A 20,710-nucleotide genomic window follows, 5' to 3' on the forward strand; every position below is an offset into this window, starting at 1 on the left:
GTTTATTAGTAGAGTACTAGACTAGACAAAGGCACCTTGGTGACATATTTTTAATTTTTACAAATGCTTATTTCCAGGTCTGATAGTTCTAGTTTTCATAGATCTGATCTAAACTTGATTTTAGAAGCCAAGTCAACTGCATTAAAATTTCCAAAGATACTACAAATTGGGGGGAACAAAACTATAATAAAATAAGTACATTGTAAGAGCAACTTTTGGCTGATATGAAAGTCCAGTAAAACTAATATACTTTCTGAAAAATAATCAAGAATCCAACTAATCACACATATAAACCAGTTTATTAGATTGTCAGTGATACTTTGAGACAAATTCAAGTTATTTTATTTCACTTCATATAAACAGAGGAAGGAGGAAAGTTTTAAACTTCCAGCTTTGTTCAGCATGTGTGCAGTTAGCATCCACAAAAGCACCATTGGATATGGAAGAATTAGCACCACAGAATTTTAGGACCTAACTGTTAACATGCATCACTGAAAAACTTGGAACATGAAAACTGAAGTAGTACATGGTATGATCTATTATAAACAATACAAGGCAATTTATGATTTGTTTTCATACAATACAATCACCAATCAATGAGAAACTTTTAAGTACAATACAGGACAAAAAACACTTTGTACCCTGTTAACACTAAAGCCTTTACGGATTTAAAAACATGTTTCTTGTATGAGGCAGTGGGTTGAAATGATCCCTCCTCCTCAATTTTTAAATTCAGAGTTATAGAGTTACATGATCTCTTAAGAAAGTATTTTCAAATGTATGTCTCTCTACCTCAGTGCTGACAAGTGGTTTTTTTGAGAACTGAAAGGCTTGATGAATTTAAAAAAACAAAAACCTGACAGAGTCAATAAGTGCTCCAATGCAGTGGAAGACATTCCACATAAGGTCAGTTTGAAAATGATGCCAATGATGTTGACAATGGTCTTCCCTTCGGTGGAGGAATGTCAAGTACAGAGGCCTTGCACTCACGATGAACTTCGGTTCATTTCTTTCACCAAATGCCTTTATTCTGAAGTGTAACATAAGAGACTTACTCCTTATTCCTCAACTGATTTTGTGGTGTCATAGGGCTGTTCCTTATGCTGGATTTGACAACAGTGAAAAGAGTTGATATTCTCTCTGGATTTGGGGTAATTTGTGAGCTAAAGAAAAAATATTAATTTAAATTTAGCACATATGAAATCTTAAATGGAGTTTCACTATTTTCACAGTACAAACCCATAATGAATATTGTTGAAAACCTTTCTGTTAGAAAGCATGTAACAAACCCTCAATTTTAAGTTGTGTCTAGGCCAATTTTGGCATATAAGAAGATACTGTATAAGAAATGTGCAATAAGAATAGATACAGGCATATTCATATCTCAATGCATTGATGCCAAGGAAAAAATATTTTTACTCACCAAGAGAGGAATATACCTTGAAGCATCTACACAGACACATGAATCAATCATGTATCTGCCCAACTTCTAATTCTGGAATAGTGATAACAGGGTCATTTAGGAAAAAGTACTCAATTACAGTATGGCAGAAATGTTATGTTGTATATATTTAACAGCAAAACATTTTTGAAAATAGAATCAGTACTATTTGGTAAGTTTACAATTCACCATTTCTATACTTGTAATACATGCATTTATTTGTTTTCCCAGTTTAAAAAAAATCCCACTAGGACCAACAGCTTTCAGAACAACAATCTAACATTAAACAAAGCCTTCTAAGGAAAATATTTAGCATCACAGAGATTTGAGAAAAGTCTGTTACTCAGCATCACAAAATTCTCAAAAGATCTACATTTACGATTGTTCATGCCATGACATTAACACACCTTTGGGTTAATAGGTAATTATTTATTTGAAAAAGAAAACAAAGAAACAAACTAAAGAACTGACATGGAATTTGTCTCTAGTCTTTCCTTTGTAAGAGTAGACCTCTGATAAACTTGATTCCTTTCTGTACCATGTAATGATAACTGCGTGTATGAAGCAGCAGTTATATTTAGAAAAACATTTAAAACTAGTGATAGAAAAATGGCCACAATATAGAAAGAATTAAAGGTAAATAAACAAAATTATACAAAAAGTTTTTATCTTAAGTGAACTTCCCCCAATCAAATAAAGAAAGCAAAATTTGTTTGCTTTGAAACAGTCTTCAGTTGAAGAAGATTATTGGATAAAAGTTAGCCTATCCTTATAAATGTCAGAAAGATATAAGATTTAACTTAAAAAAATTTAACTTTTGAAAAAAGTTATCCTATGCTTTTTCGGCTGAATCCAATTTGTTGTAGAAATCCACTACTGATTTTCTGAATAGCAAACAGCTATATATAGCAGCACATTCTCTTTACTGATTTAAATTAGATTATTTATCAGGCATGGCTGACTTGAGCACATAAGAAATAAAACTGATTTCTTCATGTTTTTAGTGCTACATTAAAAAGCTCAACTAAAATGAAATTGAGTTTGACTGGCTGACTTAACAGTTTTGACTGCCCTTACATTTATTCAATGTTTCAACACAAGGTAGTACCATTGAAAATAAGATTTAAAAATAAAAACTGTCTAAATATTGTGTGATAAAAATGTCTTCAAAATTTACAACATTTTAAATGCAAATGATTGCGGACTTAGACTAACAATTTGCAATTATCACATACACTTTTGTTATTCTTGAATTTTATTTCTGTATTGTTCATTGGTTATATTATGTAACATAATTTTCCATTAAGCTAAAATAGTTGAATTATTACATTATAAGAAGCTTTAGAAAAACACACAAGGTAGGATGTTTATAAAGGATAAATAATAGTTTATGGAATTTTAGACAAATTCTATACAGACAAATAGTTAAAGGTAATAAAGTGCCTTCATTTCCAAGTAATGAAATTTTCACGAAAATATTTTAAGGCTTTATAGGAAACATAACATTATCAGAAGCTTGATAGTATATAGGAATATGCTAATAATTAGAATAGGTCTTATTTCATTTAATCTTTTAATCCACATTAAGTATTTTAAAATAATTAACAGCTTAAAATTATAAAATTGAATTATAAATCTGAATTCATTTACGAGGAGAGGGGAATATGGATAATTTCTGCAGATGACTCACATGTGGCTTGTGGACAATCTAGTTTATTTCATAATATATGGTAGCCAATGCCCCTCAAAAAATTCAACTGAATACCTAACTAAGCCCATGGCAAACAGGGCCACCATTTCATTCATTCATATATTCTATTGTCTTCACATTTAAAATGATAATGCAGCCTTAAATGAAAAAAGACAGAAAATCTAAGATAAATTCTTCAAATACAGGCACAATGAGTATTTTTATTGCAATAGTTTATGCATATTGATATCAACACCTAATGTTAAAGCATTTATATTTATTTTCATCTTGTTACCACTACCTATGGGTATATCACAGTAAATTACTGGTAGTATAATAGAAGTATATGTAACAGCCATAATCATAAGGAATTCTATTTCTTCTTGCAATTTCTTTTTGGAGGCTATGAGGGTATTTTAAGCATACCTATATAATTAGTCATCTTGTCAGCTCCAGATTTTAAGATAAATTATGACTATATGTACATTAACTATTCAATTGGTTATAACCAACAAAAACTAATTAAGCTGTTTAAAGATTCTTTTTCAGGAATTTATTTAATTTTATCAGAAAATTATTAAAGTCAGTAACCAGATTAACAGCCAAGATGTCTAAAATGCTTCACTAATTTCCACTGGATATTTTAAAATGTTCATTAAATTAAGAGTTTTTGAGGTTAGGATGGAGGAGAAAAGCTAAAACTCATTGCAAAAAATGTTTTAAATTAAATATTCAACATAATTAGAAAAATAGGAACTATCAGTAGGAAAAAAGTGCAAGTCTTATAATTGAATTTGGTTTTGAATCTTACTTCTCCAGTAAGAGAAATTCCTGGGAATTAAAAAATTAAAATGGTATAAGCCTTTATAATTGCACATTCCTTTACCAAAGTGCTACAAGTCTTTTTAAAAATGCACACAATGCTACTTTACTAAATCTGAGTATATGTGAAGTTTACATTTTCATAATAGTATAGTGCAGTTTCACAAACTCAGTACAGATATAAGCAGGAAGATGACTTACAACTTTCTAAAAACAGTAAAGTGTGTTTTAAAAAATAACTGTTGAGAACATTTTTCAGTATGAAAATTCAAATCCAAATATAGTGAAAGTATTCCTGTAAAATCTGAAAACACCATGAGCTTTTATTTAGGCAAATTTAGTAATACCCTGCCATGCAATGCACATGCTTCTTTTTTTCTTTTTTTTTTTTTTGGTAACATTGGTTTCACAATCCTATTTTCACCTGCCTACATATTATACTTACTCTCTTCAATCACTGAAGCAACAATATATGTAATAACCAAGTTTTGAAAACAATACTAAACACTGAGATTTCCAGACTTAATAGCTCATTTCTAGTAAGCATAGCAAAAATGTTTGCTGCGTTGGTTATTAATTTTCATGCATAGGTATCTTTAAGTAGAAATATTAAATGGAAATGATTTGAGATAACGTAAAAAGGCCAAAAAGATGTTAGAAACCAAAGCACCAAAATATGAAACAAATAATAAGCAACTGTGTAGAAATTCTCCAAATTATTAGATTTGGTAAATCAAAGAAGAAAATTAAAAAATGAAGATCTCTTTACCACATAATAACTATGTTAATATATACTTTAAAAATAAATGACATGCACATAAATCTAATTTTTTTTTGTTTCAGTGTGAAATTAAACTTGAGAGTTGTCTCACTAGAAGAAAGAGAGAGTATAAGATCAGGATTCTCAATGACAGGTCATCTGTTTCCTGTTATTCCACAGGCTAAACACTGTGGTGTAATTCCTCATTTAATTAAGGTGAAAAATGCTAAAAGTGCTAATGTTAAAATTAGGATTAGTTCATAGGCATGGAAGAGTAAATGACTGTTAAAAAGGACCCCATCCTTTTCCTCAATTTGAGAACCTTAATCTTGAGTATAAGAATTACTATAAAAGCATATGAAAGAGATGCCCAGTTCTATAAATTATTATCTTCTGAGGATGTAGAATGGGATATAATTGGTATATTCCAGTCTTCTGAGAGAATTACCAAATTTTAAAACCAAGTAAAATCAGAAAGGATCAAGCACAATAAATCACACTTCCCCAAATCTAATTTATTGATAGGTTAAGAGGAGAGAAATTCATGCCATATAACAAATGTATCCTATGTTACAATCTTCCTAGTAGTTTCTCAGTATGAGAATATAATTCCTTGTTGGTAAATAATAGTCTTGGATAGGGAGGCATTTGAACATTACTAGAGAAATAGTTCAACACTGAAATGAAGATTTTTAACAGAACTTTCAGATATGTGGATATTCCACATGGGATATTCCAAATATATTTAGCTCATGTAATACCCCAAATAAGATTCCACAATCTCTATTGTTAATACATAGATATTGACTTTGCAAAGGCAAGGCAACTGTATTTCCTTAATTCAGTTTTTCCTGTTAGCAGCCCTACATAAATATTGAACATGTCTAGAACTGTTCCTATTACATAATTTAATCTTGTTTTCTATTATTCAGTTCTTTTGTAGTACATTTCCCAAATATTCTACAATTAGTTGTTATGCTTATTTTCTTTGTATCCGTAGGAGGAAAGCAAAGTTAATAAATTGCTTGTACAGTGGTGGAGTAATACAGGGCTTTAAAATGTCATATAAAGCTTCTCCACTCTGAAGGCAGTTATCTATTGCTGCCCCATGATCTTCTTCTCTGCTGTATAGCTGGACCTAGTAGAGTGGTTAGCTCAATCTTTTTGCGATATACAAAAAGGTATGTGTTGATTTAATGAGAAATGAGTTTGAGAAAACATAGCAAATAGCCTCAACATAGGACCCCTTAGACACATCTCTTCACCTACCTAGACTGAAAAGACATGCTGATTCAATTACCTTCTACTACAATAGAGTAGGTAGTATTATTTGTCTTAAGTCATAGGGTAATATCAGTCATTCTTAAAACCACAATGAAAAAGCACATATGAGGCTGTGATGGTGGAGTGGTTAAGGCACATATGAGATGTGTCCTCCATAGTACCAATGATTGACTGCTAATATATTGACTGCTAACACAACTATTCCTAAAACTTTGAATTATATTTCCTTTTGCCATGTATTTAAAGTTTTGTTTCTGCATAAAATAGACTATTCTCAAGGTAATTCAGGCATAATGAACTGTGGAAATAATCCTCATAGCTATAATTAGTAGCACGAATATCACAAGGAAATGAAAAAAACTGTTACACATACATAGTTAAAAAAAAAATTGAGGGACTAGTGGTTCTTCAATTCTTTGGAAATTAGTGTGGAAAAGTTAAGAACCTTGAGAAGACTTTAGTGTACTAGCTGAATGCTGAGATTAAACTAGATAATATCCAAAGTCTTTTGTATCTCTAAAATTCTACTTTGTCCTAACTCGTTCCTCCTCTGATTAGATGGGAGTCTACACAGAATTAGATAATATTTATTTGTTAAGAAAAAAAGGATAGTTAAACCGAGAAGTTTGCTGTTTTGGAACACTTGAACAACTGTGATTATGATAATTTTCTTTAAATACCCATTACTACTTCTTTTGCAGCAATACCATGTGAAGTCTTTTATTCTGGGAAAAAATCATACCTAAATTATGGCTAATTTCGTTATCAGCAAAATTTAGTGAGGAGTTTGTTCTTACGCCCATTAGTTTACATGAATGTGTTCCCCTAAAGAATAAGTCTTACCAATTAAATACAATTCATGACCTCTCCCATTTCAAAGAGAGGAAGGTGAAATTATTTCTTATAAAAATTATGATTTTAAATCACATCAGTGGAAAAAATGGTTGATACTAAGCTTGAATTCCTGAATTGCTGTTCACGGTAATAAAAACCACACTATTAATTACAACACTTTTGACTGAGAGGAAACAAAAACAGTAATTTTGAAAGTAGGAAGCAAAAATCTAATTTTTTACTAGCCAGAACCAAAAATACATAGGAACAGGAAAGACAATTTATTATCAGCTTTACTTTCTCTTAAGGTAGGCCTTTTGAAAATCTTTTAAGCAGAGTATATTCATTGGGAAAATCAGGCTTTATCCTTCTAACATTAAATTGATATCATTACTCAATCTCAAATGGGAGCAAGGGCCATATTCTCATTTATCCACATGGCAACTAGCATTATTGGCAGTTAATTAAAATTAATTATTACAAGTAAAATGATGATGAACTGCTTAAAGAATTCATGCATACTGCTTGAAAGTAATCATCTTCGTATCTTGCAACATATATCCTTGAGGCTTAGTATAATAACACTGCAAGTTTTCCATTCTCTTGGTAATTCAAATGTAACTGTCCTTTTATGAGAAATTAGACTTATTCCAAACTCTACACTAAAGTAGTTATTTTTTTGAATTATCAGAATGAAATATGAATTCAGTAAAATAATTTAGGAACCACAGGGGGAAAATAAATATGAGCTGGAAAAAGTAAAGTGTATGTATTTAATAGTAGGCAGAACAGGAAAAAACAGACAAAACAAGTGGATGGCAGCTATTCATAGAATGAGGATAAGCTGAAACTTTATTAATATTCTTTCAGTAATGTGGCAAAACATTCCATTTTGTTTCACTGCCTTTTTTAACAAAACTGATATAAGCACTGTAGCACTGTACCACCATTCTTTGCTGAATAGTTGTAAAACACTGAAAATGACACAGTAACTTTCCATAAAGTTGGAAATTGCCAGCTGTGTATGCTGTTGGTATGTGAGTTGGTGGGTTCTGGGATCTTGTGTTTCTGCAGCTGCATTTTTATTCTTAAAGGTAGAGATGGTAAGGATTAGGAGGACTAATCCTCTGCTTCATTTAGTTACGTCAGAATTCAGACTTTGTTTAGATAAGAATAGAAATCTCTTGAAAAAGACAAAAACAAAAAAAAAATCACCTTTTAGATCTATTGGTACACAATTTACTATGACTCCTTAGAATCACAATAGAATCTTTGGGTGTTTATTGTTGTTACTCCCTAGAATCTCAACGAATCCCTGCTGAATATGGCAAAATTTAGGTTAAATTCAATTAGGAACTTTCAGGAAAACAAATATGCAATCTTGATGCTGCTTTTATGTATCTGTTTCTCTCATTTTATAATCTTTGTTAGGAATTATGGATCTAATAATAAAATTGAGTTCGTAAGGTTATATGTTCTTAAGAGTGTATTAGAGCTACCAAGGCATCACTATATTGATAAACAATGGAAGCACATTTTAGTATGTTTTGATGATAGAAATATCACAAGATATATCTCCTAACCTGAACAGCTCTGTGGTCACTGCAATTGCTGAAGTACACTTGCCCAGTTATCTATTTTTAGTAGGATAAATATTCCAAGAGTACCTGTCAATGACATTAATTAATGTAGAGGAGTTTGGATGCTGGGAGTATTGTGATTTAGTATCAAGATTAGAGGGGACATTGTCCCCTCCATTCTTACTATAGGTTTGTTGCCATGATTTTGATAGCCTTGTGTCAAGACACTCAGTAGAGATCTGCTTAGTTTCTATTTTAAAAAAGTATCAGGAACTGTCTACTGATAAACTCAATAATATGGATGATCTGAAACTATAAGACTGAGTGGAAGAAGCTAAATACAAAAAATAACATATTTGTTTACACGAAATTCTAGAGTAGACAAAATGATAGAAATCAGATCAGTGATTGCTTTTAGAAGTTTGGATGGGAAATAGTGGGGTGTTTACTGAGAAGGGGTAGATGAAAACTTGTTGAGTGAAATGTTTTATGTCTTGATATTTGTCAAAACTTATTATATGGCATATAAGATTTGAGTATTTCCATGTACGTAAATTAAAGCTTAATACAAATGTTAAAAAGCATCATTAAACACAAAATTCTTATTGATATATCAGACATTGGGTGACATTTTTCTTTTTTTCATTTCAAAATTTCTCCCTTAATATTATCCCAGAGAGAGCAACATATCCTAGAATGGGGTCCCAGACTAATACTCTACAAAAGACCTGGATTTTGTATCAGAGCATTGAACCAAAACAGGTTTTCATTTAGTGGAGAAAATGTAGATGGATTCTTTGTCAAATGGGCCATACTAAATTCATCACATCTAAGAAAGGATATAAAATATTTTAGATTTTAAAAAGGAAGTACCCAATTTTTTATATTTAAAAAGTAATGAAAAGGTTTTCCAAGTCAGATTTATCATTGTGAAAAACACTCATCTCTAAAGCCATAGAATAAAAATTAAAAACTTTGGCTCAAATACAACTTAAAAGTGATCATGGCAATACTATCTTTACTAATTTTTTGGTTTCATAAAGATGAGTGAACACTGGTGAAGTAGTAGCACACCACTAGTTTTGAAAAGAGACAGATGAATATAAAATATTTAGGTGGGAAGAAAACAAGATTTTACCTATGTTACTTGGTGCATAATAACCATTTTGAAAATTAGTGGTTGGGTCCCAATATATGATAATTACCTCACCACTTCAAATCTTTGGGGGCCACATGTGTTTATCAGTTTTTAAGAGGTTACATTCATAGAAAAAATACCTAATGAGTTCTCAACAGAAATCCCCAATTATCTTCAACAGGAATAACTTTATTATACTATCTGAGAATTCTCCAAATAAGGAAGTTAAAAAATAAGTAGGCAAAGTAAAACAAGTAAATTATGAAAAAATTGTATTGATTCTGAGAAGAAAATCAGAATGTCCTGAATAGAATGTGCCTACCAGCGATGCCAACTATACATGGACAAAAAGAAAACTGTAATTGAAAGCCAAATATTTATTTTTTTTGTAATTCCAGTTCAAACGCACCAAAAGCTTATGCTGTCCCAAACACACACATCAAACAAAGCCATATGAAATTTGTAAATTTACTATCTCATCTACCTGAGATTTGAGAAAAAAGCAATGAAAACAGCAATTTCTTTAGCATAATGCCCAGCCTGCTGGATGAACTAAAAAATTATTTTTTGAATAAGTGAATGAATGTGCTCATTTCCCTTAAATAGCCACTTCTCACCTCACACTGTGGCTTCAAACATTCAGTGTGATTGAAAAGGAAAAGTACAGACAAACTTAATCAGGAAGAAAAAAAAAAAGTAATGAAACCCTGAAGCCACACCATTATCTCTGCTTATTGTTACTATCGATTTAAAAGTTGTGTAATATAAATTGACACAGTTGTAAAACAACAACATATTGATACAAGATAACCTGAAATTTTAACTATATGATTTTCCCTTAAAAATTCAATTCGTGACACTCAAAGTTTCGCTTCACTAGAGGGAACAATAAAACTAAAGCAACGCATAGAATGAAGTTATATGATGTTTCACATAAACATTTCTGAGATAGTGAGAGGTTCCTAAATGCCAAAGAAAATAAAATACCAAGTATTAACACATAGGAAAAAAAATGGTTCATCATATTATATGAAATGAGGGCCTGAATTACAATGGTTCCTTTACCATACTGGAAAAGAAGGCAAAAGGGCCTAGCAACTATCCAAAAGCTACTTATTTAGTTGAAATGACCCACAAACATAATCCTGTAATGATGTTTTCAACTGTAATACAAAAGGTGAGAAAATTCTGAGAGAAGAAAACGAATATTCTGAATGAATCCCATATACTATCTCCTACTGATTTTGAAGCAAAGTGGTTCAAGAAGTAGATAATTGTGCAGTGGAAGGAACACTTAACAAATCCTGGTACAAGCTCTGAAATGATGATTTTGGAAAATTCACATGACATTTTTACTATTTTTCTGATCTGTTATAAAGTGAGGATGTTAATATTACTGAAGACTACCGACAAAAACCCAAAAAATCAAAGTCAATGCTAGATTTAGAAAAGAAAATCTCATGTTGTTAAGTCACTATGGATACCTATACCAATACAAGAGAATATGTGAATGTAATTCCTCTAGTGCTGGAGTAAGTGGTTCCCAAATAATGCAAACTACTTAGTGAATATCTTTCAAAAAAGCGAATCAAAGCAGTTTTGATTTCCTTCAGCAAATAAAACTATGCTTTGCTATTGCCCAGTCTGTGGTTAGCTTATTCATTTTCTTAATGATGTCTTTTGATGAGAAGGAAATTTAAATTTTGATGAAATCTAACTTACTGCTTTTTTTCTTTTACAGTTAGTGCTTTTTGTTTTCTGTCCAAAAAATTTCGCCTACATAGTTGTGTGCTTTCATATTTGATTGAAAACAACTTCGAGAGATAACCAGCCCATTCCCTTGCCAATGTTTCGCCTAAGAGTTCTGTTGCAAAAGGAGACTCTTCCAATTTTGCATATTTTTGGCACACTTTCTGGGAATACATCCAATATAAATTGGTTGGGGAGAATTAATAATGATGCTATTTATATTAAATGCTTATTATCACAGAAAGGTTGCTGAAATTCTTGACATTTAATTTTCTTTAAGAGAATTCTGATTGACTCTGTGAGAGTAAGGAATCCCAAATGTTTTTTTTTATTGATATATTTCCTGGATCTAGAAGATGATTCTGTATATAGTGAATGATAAGTATAAACAATGCAATTCTCACAATAATTCCATAAAGTTTGTCCCAAATTACACAAAATGTGATAGAATTTGTACTTGAACCCAGGACTGGCTGATCCCAAAATCTTTACTGTTCTGTGCTAGGCCACTGACATTGCCTCATAACTGTGCATATCCAACACTTAAAAATACACCTGAAGTTACTATTGCTTGAGAGGTGGATGAAACAGATCAAAATATTGTTTTATGCCATTCATAGCTAAAAGCAAATATCAAGCTTCTATTACATTCCTCCTTGAAAATCCTAGGCATATTGACCTTCTTATATTTATAATTACGTGATAATCTGTGCAAATTCAGCCAATATGAAACTTTAGTGACTACAGAAATACACAGACAGGAAAATTCAGTTTGTATGTAAGAATTAAAAATTCAACCATCCTAATTTCTCAGTGGTGCTAAAAAATTATGGCTAACCTGGAATGCCAGAGCAAGGTCATTTACTTAACAGAATGTCCCAGTCAACAGTTTTACGCACTGTACTTCCTATCCTATTGAAACCGAAATATTTCTAGTATGCATTATTGTTGTTTTCTGCTTCAATCAATACAACATAGTGAACAAGATTAAATTTTGTGTTTATGTGAATGAAAATACTGAAGGCTCTAGGAGCTTCATTGTTAACTGTTATTGTATACTGATGTAAATGAAGATGTGGGGTTTTGAGTTAATTTGATAAAAATTTGGAACATCTTTTTCAGGTTTTTGAAAACGACTGCCTCCAAATGATGTGGTTCTTCAGCTCATGTTTGTATTAGGAAAATTCATAGTTGATTTTTAGTTATTAACTGCGCAAATGAAGTAATTTTCTCTCTTAAATTCTCTAAATAACATTTTTGAAGATTACTCTACAAGGCAGGTGCCAGTAAAAGACCTATAACTGAACAGATGGGATCTGTATTTTAGTCATCTGTATTCAAGTTCTGGAAGTTCAGGCAGTGAGACTACAGAATAGAGAAGGTCAAAGACTCAAGAGGTAGAGGTAGAGGCTGACCCAGGTAAGTGGTCTGGGTACAGACATCAGCACCAATAAAATGCCCTGATATGCCTTCTGCCAAAACCAATAATATGTGTGTGTAGAATGAGCCTAAAGACTGACAAGGACAGAAAAATACCTAAGGTGCATCTCAAAAAATGATTTAAATTTAGTTATAAATCCATGTATCTAATTTTATCAAATTCTGATTTCAAATTTATCTTTAAAGTTTTACGATGTCATTAGGAAAGCAGCGGGCTCCTTCTAAACTGTGGTATTTTATTAGGTAGTCAAATTACAGTGAATCATTTAACCCACCTAGGCCTGTTTTCTTCATCTGTTTAGTGAGGTTAGTAATACTGAACTAAACTAATTAAAATGACTATTTTCATCAGGATGAAATGAAATACAATATGCGAAAGAACTCTGAAAAAAGTTCAAATTAAGTGTCAAGTATTATATATAACTTTAAACTCATTTTTTTACATTCAATTAGAAAATATCCTAGAATAGCCAGTTAAGGAAAAACTTTCAAGACAAATTAATATTTTTTTTACCAGTAATTCATTAAATCTACTAATTGCTCTTCATTGCAACCTATCTGTAGTGAACATTATTACAACTTCTGATTTATTAACACTCAGGTTGGAATCTGGCTTATTTCATTTGGCTAAGACATTCATAGTTGAGAACACTGATTTTTGTAATCCAGGCATATGTACAGAAAAGGAGTTTGAGAAGATACTGTATATAAAATGAAAATAAAATTAAAGTTAGGATGAACAGACTCAGGTCAAGGGGGGCAAACGTGATAAAATGTCATCACTTCTTGTTTCTCATCCTCTCCTTGATGCCCTTTCCCCATACACACACCGAAATCAGTAGTCTTTTATAAGCCTGAATGGGGTGTCACAATCACTACAACTTAAGGTCTAGGAAGTTATTTCCACTTGAGCACAGAAGGTATAGGAGATGAAATACAATTATTTTCATCCTAGGACTTCCAAAGAGATTTGTAATGGGGAAGACAGAATAATTATTTATATTATTGTTCTCTAAATTTTATCTATGAAATATATTTTGAGCACTCTAACAGAATATACACAATCACATTTAAGTGATACTGTCAAGCAGTATTACAGCATACTGTAATAGAGCTTCAAGCACACATCTCATATGTGGCAGAACTCAGATGAAAATTTTTTGAATGAACAAAAAGGACAGTTTGATTAGGTTCCCAAAGCTGCTTTGAATCAAACAACTTTGGACATGACACATTGGAAGCTAATGTCAGTGGAGTATTTTTCTTTTATAAAGGATGTATCTCTAGTCTCTAGCATAGGGCCAGAGAGCAGCCACTCAATGTCCATTCAGTGAACAGAATAACAGAATCATTTCTCTATTAAGGAAGGGAAGGAATATTTTTGAAGTCAAATTTATGATGTGTAGGGAAAAAAATCGATAGTCTTTGAAGTAAAAATGACACAGCATTTCACATCAGGTTTTAAAATGATCACTTTCACTGTCACTTATCATTTTGATTTGTCTGTCAAGTGATCCTGAAGCAACAAGATTTCAAAGGCAAAATAGGAACAGTAACAGTGGTGATGAAGTGGAGACGATTTAAGAAATCAGCAGTATTAGGTGTAAAGGGGAATACAAAAGGGTAAGAAACAGCCTCTGGTTTAGACTTAAATTCAAGTTAAGGAGATAGGATTTTTACATGGGAAACTAAGCGTTAACATTTAAATATATTTAATCAAGTTTTAGGCTTTATCTAAGGAAAATCTTTTCAAACTGAAAGAATTGTCTACTTTAAGCTTTTGTACAGGGGAAAAAGGGGGGGGGGTGTTTGAAAAGTCATTTGAGACTTTGAGGGTCAATTACTAGAAGCATAAGGCAAACTACCCGTGTACTTGATTTAGGCTGGAAAGACTCAGAATATTTTGGTTGAGAACTGTGGGGAGTTATGCTAAGTAATTTGCAATCAATTGGTTACATGTCACAGTTTGAATTTGAGCTCAGGAGGTGGGGGAGAAACTAGCATACCCAGTGATCATTGTTCAGAAGGCTAGCCAATATAGCACAAAATCTTAAATATCTGGACTTAGGTATTTAGCCTCTCTGTATTTAAAATGAGCTCTAGATATTATCTGTTAATAGAATATTAAAAAAAAATCAGTTCTTAGTGCTATGACTTACAATACTAAAACTTAAGCAACTCCAGTTAGAAAGTTGCAGAAAAAAGGTAGCAAGTCTAGGACTATGAAAAAGAACGGTCTCCAGACCACTGGTAATAGAAGGCGCATAACAAAAATGCCAATTTCTGAACCTTGTTCTGTACCAACCAAATCAGAATCTCTGGGGTTGGTTAGAAGCTGTATTTTAAAATATGCTATATATGCTAATGCTTGAGAATGACTGGGCTAAATTTTAAAGGAGAAACTGCTGTCGTTTTAATCGAGGTTAGAATTGATTAGAGGCAGAGTGTTTAATGCTTAAGGGTATCCTTGATGACATCATCATGGCCATGATTTTTTTGAGGTCCTCAGAAGCAAACTACTATTTTATGGGAAGGACTACTGGATTAAAACAATCTCTTAACTATTAGAAGAGACACATTCCTAGGTGAGTCATATGGGAGTTAGGGTTGCAAGAGTCAGCTGTCTGGCTAAACTTGAAATTTTTAGAGTTACAATGAAAACTGTTGTAACTCTAAAGCTGGGATGAAAAAAAGGTAAATATTTGGCATGAAAGCTGTTCTTTCTTTCCTTCTAGATGCGGATTTCAAATCCTCAACAAAGCTCTTTAGGGCAGTCAATCATGGTAACAAATTAGATGAAATCAATTTATCATTACTTCTCCGGGGGCATGGACCTGGTTTCTTTAAAATTACACACGTAGTATCTGTTCAGAGGGAAAAATTTTACTAAGTAATACAGTTATAATTTATGGACTTTGCTGTAATGTAGTTCAACTTATTCAGATCTCTCTTATAAAGGTATTATTGTCCACTTTAAATTTAGAAATGGTAAAGTATGGTAAAAAAGCACAGATTACTGGAAGAAGTGTTAAGAAAAAGTGGACTTGGCAGGTGAGAACTGAGTTTCATACTATTGAATAGATCCCAGAATTTAGATATATTGTCACAGCTACTTTTTTTTTTTACAAAGTCTTGAACTCTCCAGGAGATAACCACACATTTTTGCAGCAATAATCAATTTACTTGGAGACTTGTTCTCTAATACAGCAAATTTAAGACAAAAGTAGCAAACTATGTTTTTTTCTTCCCATCTTAAGTTAAAATAGTAATGCAAAGAAATGAGAAATGAAAATAGTAATTTATTGATTCAACTTTTAAATACAATTTGATCTGGGTTTTTATAAAGAAAAACTTTATTTAGTACTATTCAATAATTTGGTTTTTCGACTTACACTAGAAGTCACATATGCTTTCCCAACTTATAGTAGGTAATGTGAAATGGCATTATAAATACTAAATTTATTCCTCCATATAATTCTTTATGAAAAAAAAGATTGAAAGTGAAAATTTTGTGAAATTTTAAAAGCTGGATTTAATCTGCAGATTTCATGAAACTATCTTAAGCCATTTAATTACTCATGAAAAAGCTCATGAACCTTTGAAAACTAATTCTTACATTGTTTTCAAATAAAATTAGAATATTTTTTCTTAATATGCTTTCAGAATACTAGAAAAATTAAAATCTTATTTCTTTATCCTACCTGATTTAACAAAAGACCTCAATACAAAATTTCTAAGTATGTCTTTAAATTGAATTGAGACAATAACCCAATATTTTTCTGATTTATTAATTTCCTTTATCCATCCTACATTAAGTGCATGTCTAGTCTTTCCATATTACTGGAATTATTTAAGTGTAACAACACTAATCCTCGGTTTGTCCTCATGTTGAGCTGAAATACTAAAAATCTACTCTATTGTCCAATCTACTCAAGGTATAATTCTAATACTTAAGTCACACTGCTTACAATGATTCTTTTCAGTTGATGACTATATCTGAGTCAGTAATTATTTTTCATAATTAGGAATTCGTTCATTGTTTTGGAGCACCAGCCACTGAGGGGTAGTCATTGGAAAAAGAAATTAATGAACTTGCAGAACTGCCAAATAGCTACGCATGAATTAATTTGTATTTCTGATAGAATGACAGCTATTAGTTGTATATATTAATTGTTATATATATTAATAATACAGCTATAAATAAAATGCTTTTATTGATTTTGGTCACCATATTAATTGTATCACAGAATCCCCACAAGCTGGCAAACATGAAGATAAATTATTTAAGAATGTTACATGTTCAAATATGCTCAATCAACAGGTCCAATTATTAATTTAGAAAAAAGTACCGTAAAAACACTTATAGTATGTTGTTCTTCCATCCTACATATCTTACATAGGGCACAAGGTGATAAAACTATTATATACTTTTAAAAGTTAGTATAAGGAATAATTAGCATTTTAAGCTTTAGACTTTATTTTCTAGATATATAGTCTAATTTAGTAATAGTGAAACATTTGAGTTACATGTCACAAAATGTAAAAATCAAAGGAGTAACCTAATTCCAAGGTTACTTCAAGTACTATTAAATATTCAGTAAGCTTTGTACTATTAATTCTTGATTATAGAAACTATTCACTTTCCTTTATTAAGATTTATACATTAGTCATTTGGTAAATAAAAAATATGCTTCATCCCCTGCAAACTTAAAAACCAAGCTTTTCCTACAAGGCTTCATAATTATTGCTATCAGAATTATGTCGATAGCTGTCAAAAAATCAGAGGGGGTCAGAAAGGTTATTAAATGTAATGAAGGATACAAAAGAAAAAATGTTATTTTTACCTAAACTCTAGTCAATATTAAAAAAGTTAAGATTTATTAACCTCTCATGGCAGAACGAGTAGCACTGTCTTCTACTAAGATGCTACAATAGTTTCGACAGTTTCTCTTTCACTATCTTTTGTAGCTAAAGTAAGATCACATCAGTCTAGACTGTGGTTCTTAAAGTGTGATCCCCAGATCCCCAGCATCACTTGTCACATTTTCACCTGGGAATGTGGCAGAAATGCAAATTTTGGGTCCTTTCTTCAACCTGCTACCCCCTCTGAAACACTGGGTCTTCCATTCTATGGTTTAATAAACCCTGTAGGTGATTCTTAATCACACTTAAGTTTGAAAACCACTATAGAGTAATGGAGAAAAATGTGTATCTGCAAATAGGGCAGTCACCTCAGTTTACCCACTGGAGTTAAGAAATAAGGGGAAATTTGGTAATTAAATATGAAAAATGAAGGATCAGTGTAGGAAGAGTAAGATGGTAGAAAAAGTTGGGAAAAATAAAAAAAACTTGAATGTTGATTAGAGTTATTTCCAAACCAAATGAACTAATTGTGTTACATCATGAAAAATGAAATTGTAGATCCACACCAAATAATAGCTTGTCTCCTTTCTGTCCTTACGGGTAGAACTAGGATAATCCATCTCAATCATTTGAACCCTTTTAAAGACTGACATTTGAAAATGGCAGGGATTAGAGGTCCACCTAAAAACTGTAATTTTTGACATTATACTTTAACCAACTGGATGAACCCTCACATAAGTGTTTCCTGGTAGGACTACTCCACATATAGAGAATAAATAGTATATACTTAAGGTATGTAATGCCCTAGTACAGGGCAGGTATTCAGTAAGTAAGAGTTATTAATACTAACACCTTTTTTTTTTTTTAAATACTAACATATCTTGATTGACTTTTACTACCATCTACTCTTTAAAAATGGCCATTTTACTAGAGCATAAATTCGTTTCTGAAATTATCTGTAAATCATGAGAGGTATAACTTCTAAAGATCTATTGTGTCATGAAAAGCAGGAGTAACTGATCTTTCAGTTCACATCATTCCAAATGAAATGTTCTCTACTCATAACTTAGGGTAAGAGTGTTGTGATTATCTGAGTGAAGCAGTAGACCTTCTTAGAGTCTTTAGATCCAGCTCACAGAGTAACTTCAAAATTCTCAAAGAGCAGCATTAGTCTTTATTGTGTTTCAACTGTCATTTGAACAAATAGGGCAGAGTGGGGCCAAGGTGGTAGTGAGACAAAGTGTCCTCATCCACTTTCATCAGGGAGACAGAAAAGAAGGGAAGTTAGGAGGAATGGAATTTTAGAATTGTTTTTACACCCGACAATAGTCTGTTGTACCCCTTTTCTGAGTATTTACTAAACAGTAATAGATAAAATTCCCTAATAACTAAATTGAATTGTCAAAATATTATGTCCTATTGAAATTTCTAGACTGTAACTGGTATTAATTATATTGCTAGTCTGAAGAACCTAGAAATAAAACAGCAGTTTCTGAAGCAAATAATAAGGAATGCTTTGAATCTAGGTACCGTATGCATATCCTTCTTCCTAAGTCATTATCTTATTCTGTTGTATTTTACTGGGTAGTTTTGGCACTTAGGTATAGTCTTTCAGTAAAGCTGCTTGGAAAATTTGAAATGGGAAGCTGAAAAAATTTTCTATAAAATGGCAAAGGCAAAGAACTGCCAAACCTATTTTTTTATATCCTTACTGGCTATTTTGAGGAGAGTAAAAAATTTCCTCAACAGCCAATTCACCCTAGAGCTTGTTGAAGAGACCAACCACACTGCTATTGTGAACCATTAGGGCAAAGATTCTTTTCACTGAATATTCTGCAATGGAGTTTTATGTGTAGATTATTTTTTTAAGTCAACATTTTGTATTTGTATTTTACACATGTGCATATGTACTTCAAAATACATGGTCTTTGATAAATAGGCTCCAAAAAGAAGCCTGGGGAGAAAGTTGTGACTTCTTAATCCTCTCTACTGGCAGTGGTGGCCCCACTGTATAGTGGAGGATTAGGTGCCTCAACAAAAGCCTTGAGGACAAAAATCTTGTGTGCTGCCTCTGTTTCCTTCTAATCACCAACCACTGCAATTCCTCAAAACTAAAACAAACAAACTCATGATATTTTATCTTTGCATATACCACAGTTCAGGGTCAATCCTAATTTTCTTTGTCATTATTTGTAATACAGGATGTTCCAATAGGAGCAAGGAAATAGGGGTCAAAATGCTTTTTAGGGACCACTGCAATGATAGTTGCAGTGGGTATTATTTAATAATGTATTTGTATGGTTGAGGAACAATGACATTTCAGGGAGTTAATTTTAAAATTCTTTTGCAATGCATAATGTAAAAAATGACTGGCAAATGTTTAGAAACAAGAGCTGGTACTTCCAAAAAAATGAGACCTATATAGCTAATAAAAATATTTCTTAAAAATTAAAGCATAGGAGAGTTATGTAGTTAGTATACAACAATTTGGTCCTAAAAAGGACTAGGAACAAAATTCTATTCCATGTGGCTACAGATACATACACACTATAAAATTGACACTTCTGCATATTCTTTTGGGCAGCAATAGAGGTTGCTAAATGTAGTTATCTTTAACAATCCCTTACACTTTCCAATTCTGGTATTCTCCAACTATTTTCTTTCATACTCCATTGATAAAAAAATTTGAAAGCTTAATGTAAGTGGGAATCTTATCTTCTATCACAATTTTGTTCATTTTTCATGTAAGGCAGGCATCCAACAGAAGCTAAATGATTTGCTCAGGGTCAGTTATACCATTGGCAGACTTAAATCTTATTATTTTTTCTTAAATGCTCTTTTAAAGCTTAAATAAATAGGGATTTAGTTCTGAAAATGATTAAATTTTCACATTTGCATCAGATTGATTTCTTTAGTTATAGGGAAGCAAAATAACCAGCCACTACATTTTTCTTCTCTATTCTTCTTTTATATTTGGTACATCTACACAGCCTCATCAAATCTACAACAAATAATAAAACCTTAAAGAGTATTACCTACAGAGTTGTTTTCGCTAAGAAAAATAAAACAGTAAATATTTTGAATATAAGAATCTCAGATAAAAGAATTT

General features: G+C 31.7%; 1 protein-coding gene across 1 annotated transcript in view; it reads right to left on the reverse strand.

The window, feature by feature from the left end:
* Nucleotides 1–283: 283 nt before the first annotated feature.
* Nucleotides 284–20,710, reverse strand: part of PURG (purine rich element binding protein G) — a 29,073-nt gene continuing 8,646 nt past the window's right edge. Inside the window, exon 3 of the mRNA XM_037526013.1 lies at nucleotides 284–1,163. Within this exon, the coding sequence (XP_037381910.1) occupies nucleotides 1,059–1,163 (105 nt within the window). The 3' untranslated portion in view covers nucleotides 284–1,058. The remainder of the gene's footprint in view (nucleotides 1,164–20,710) is intronic.

The sequence above is a fragment of the Talpa occidentalis genome, unplaced genomic scaffold, assembly GCF_014898055.3.
Source record: "Talpa occidentalis isolate TD23 unplaced genomic scaffold, MPIMG_talOcc4v2.1 talOcc4.4, whole genome shotgun sequence".
Taxonomy (NCBI): Eukaryota; Metazoa; Chordata; class Mammalia; order Eulipotyphla; family Talpidae; genus Talpa; species Talpa occidentalis.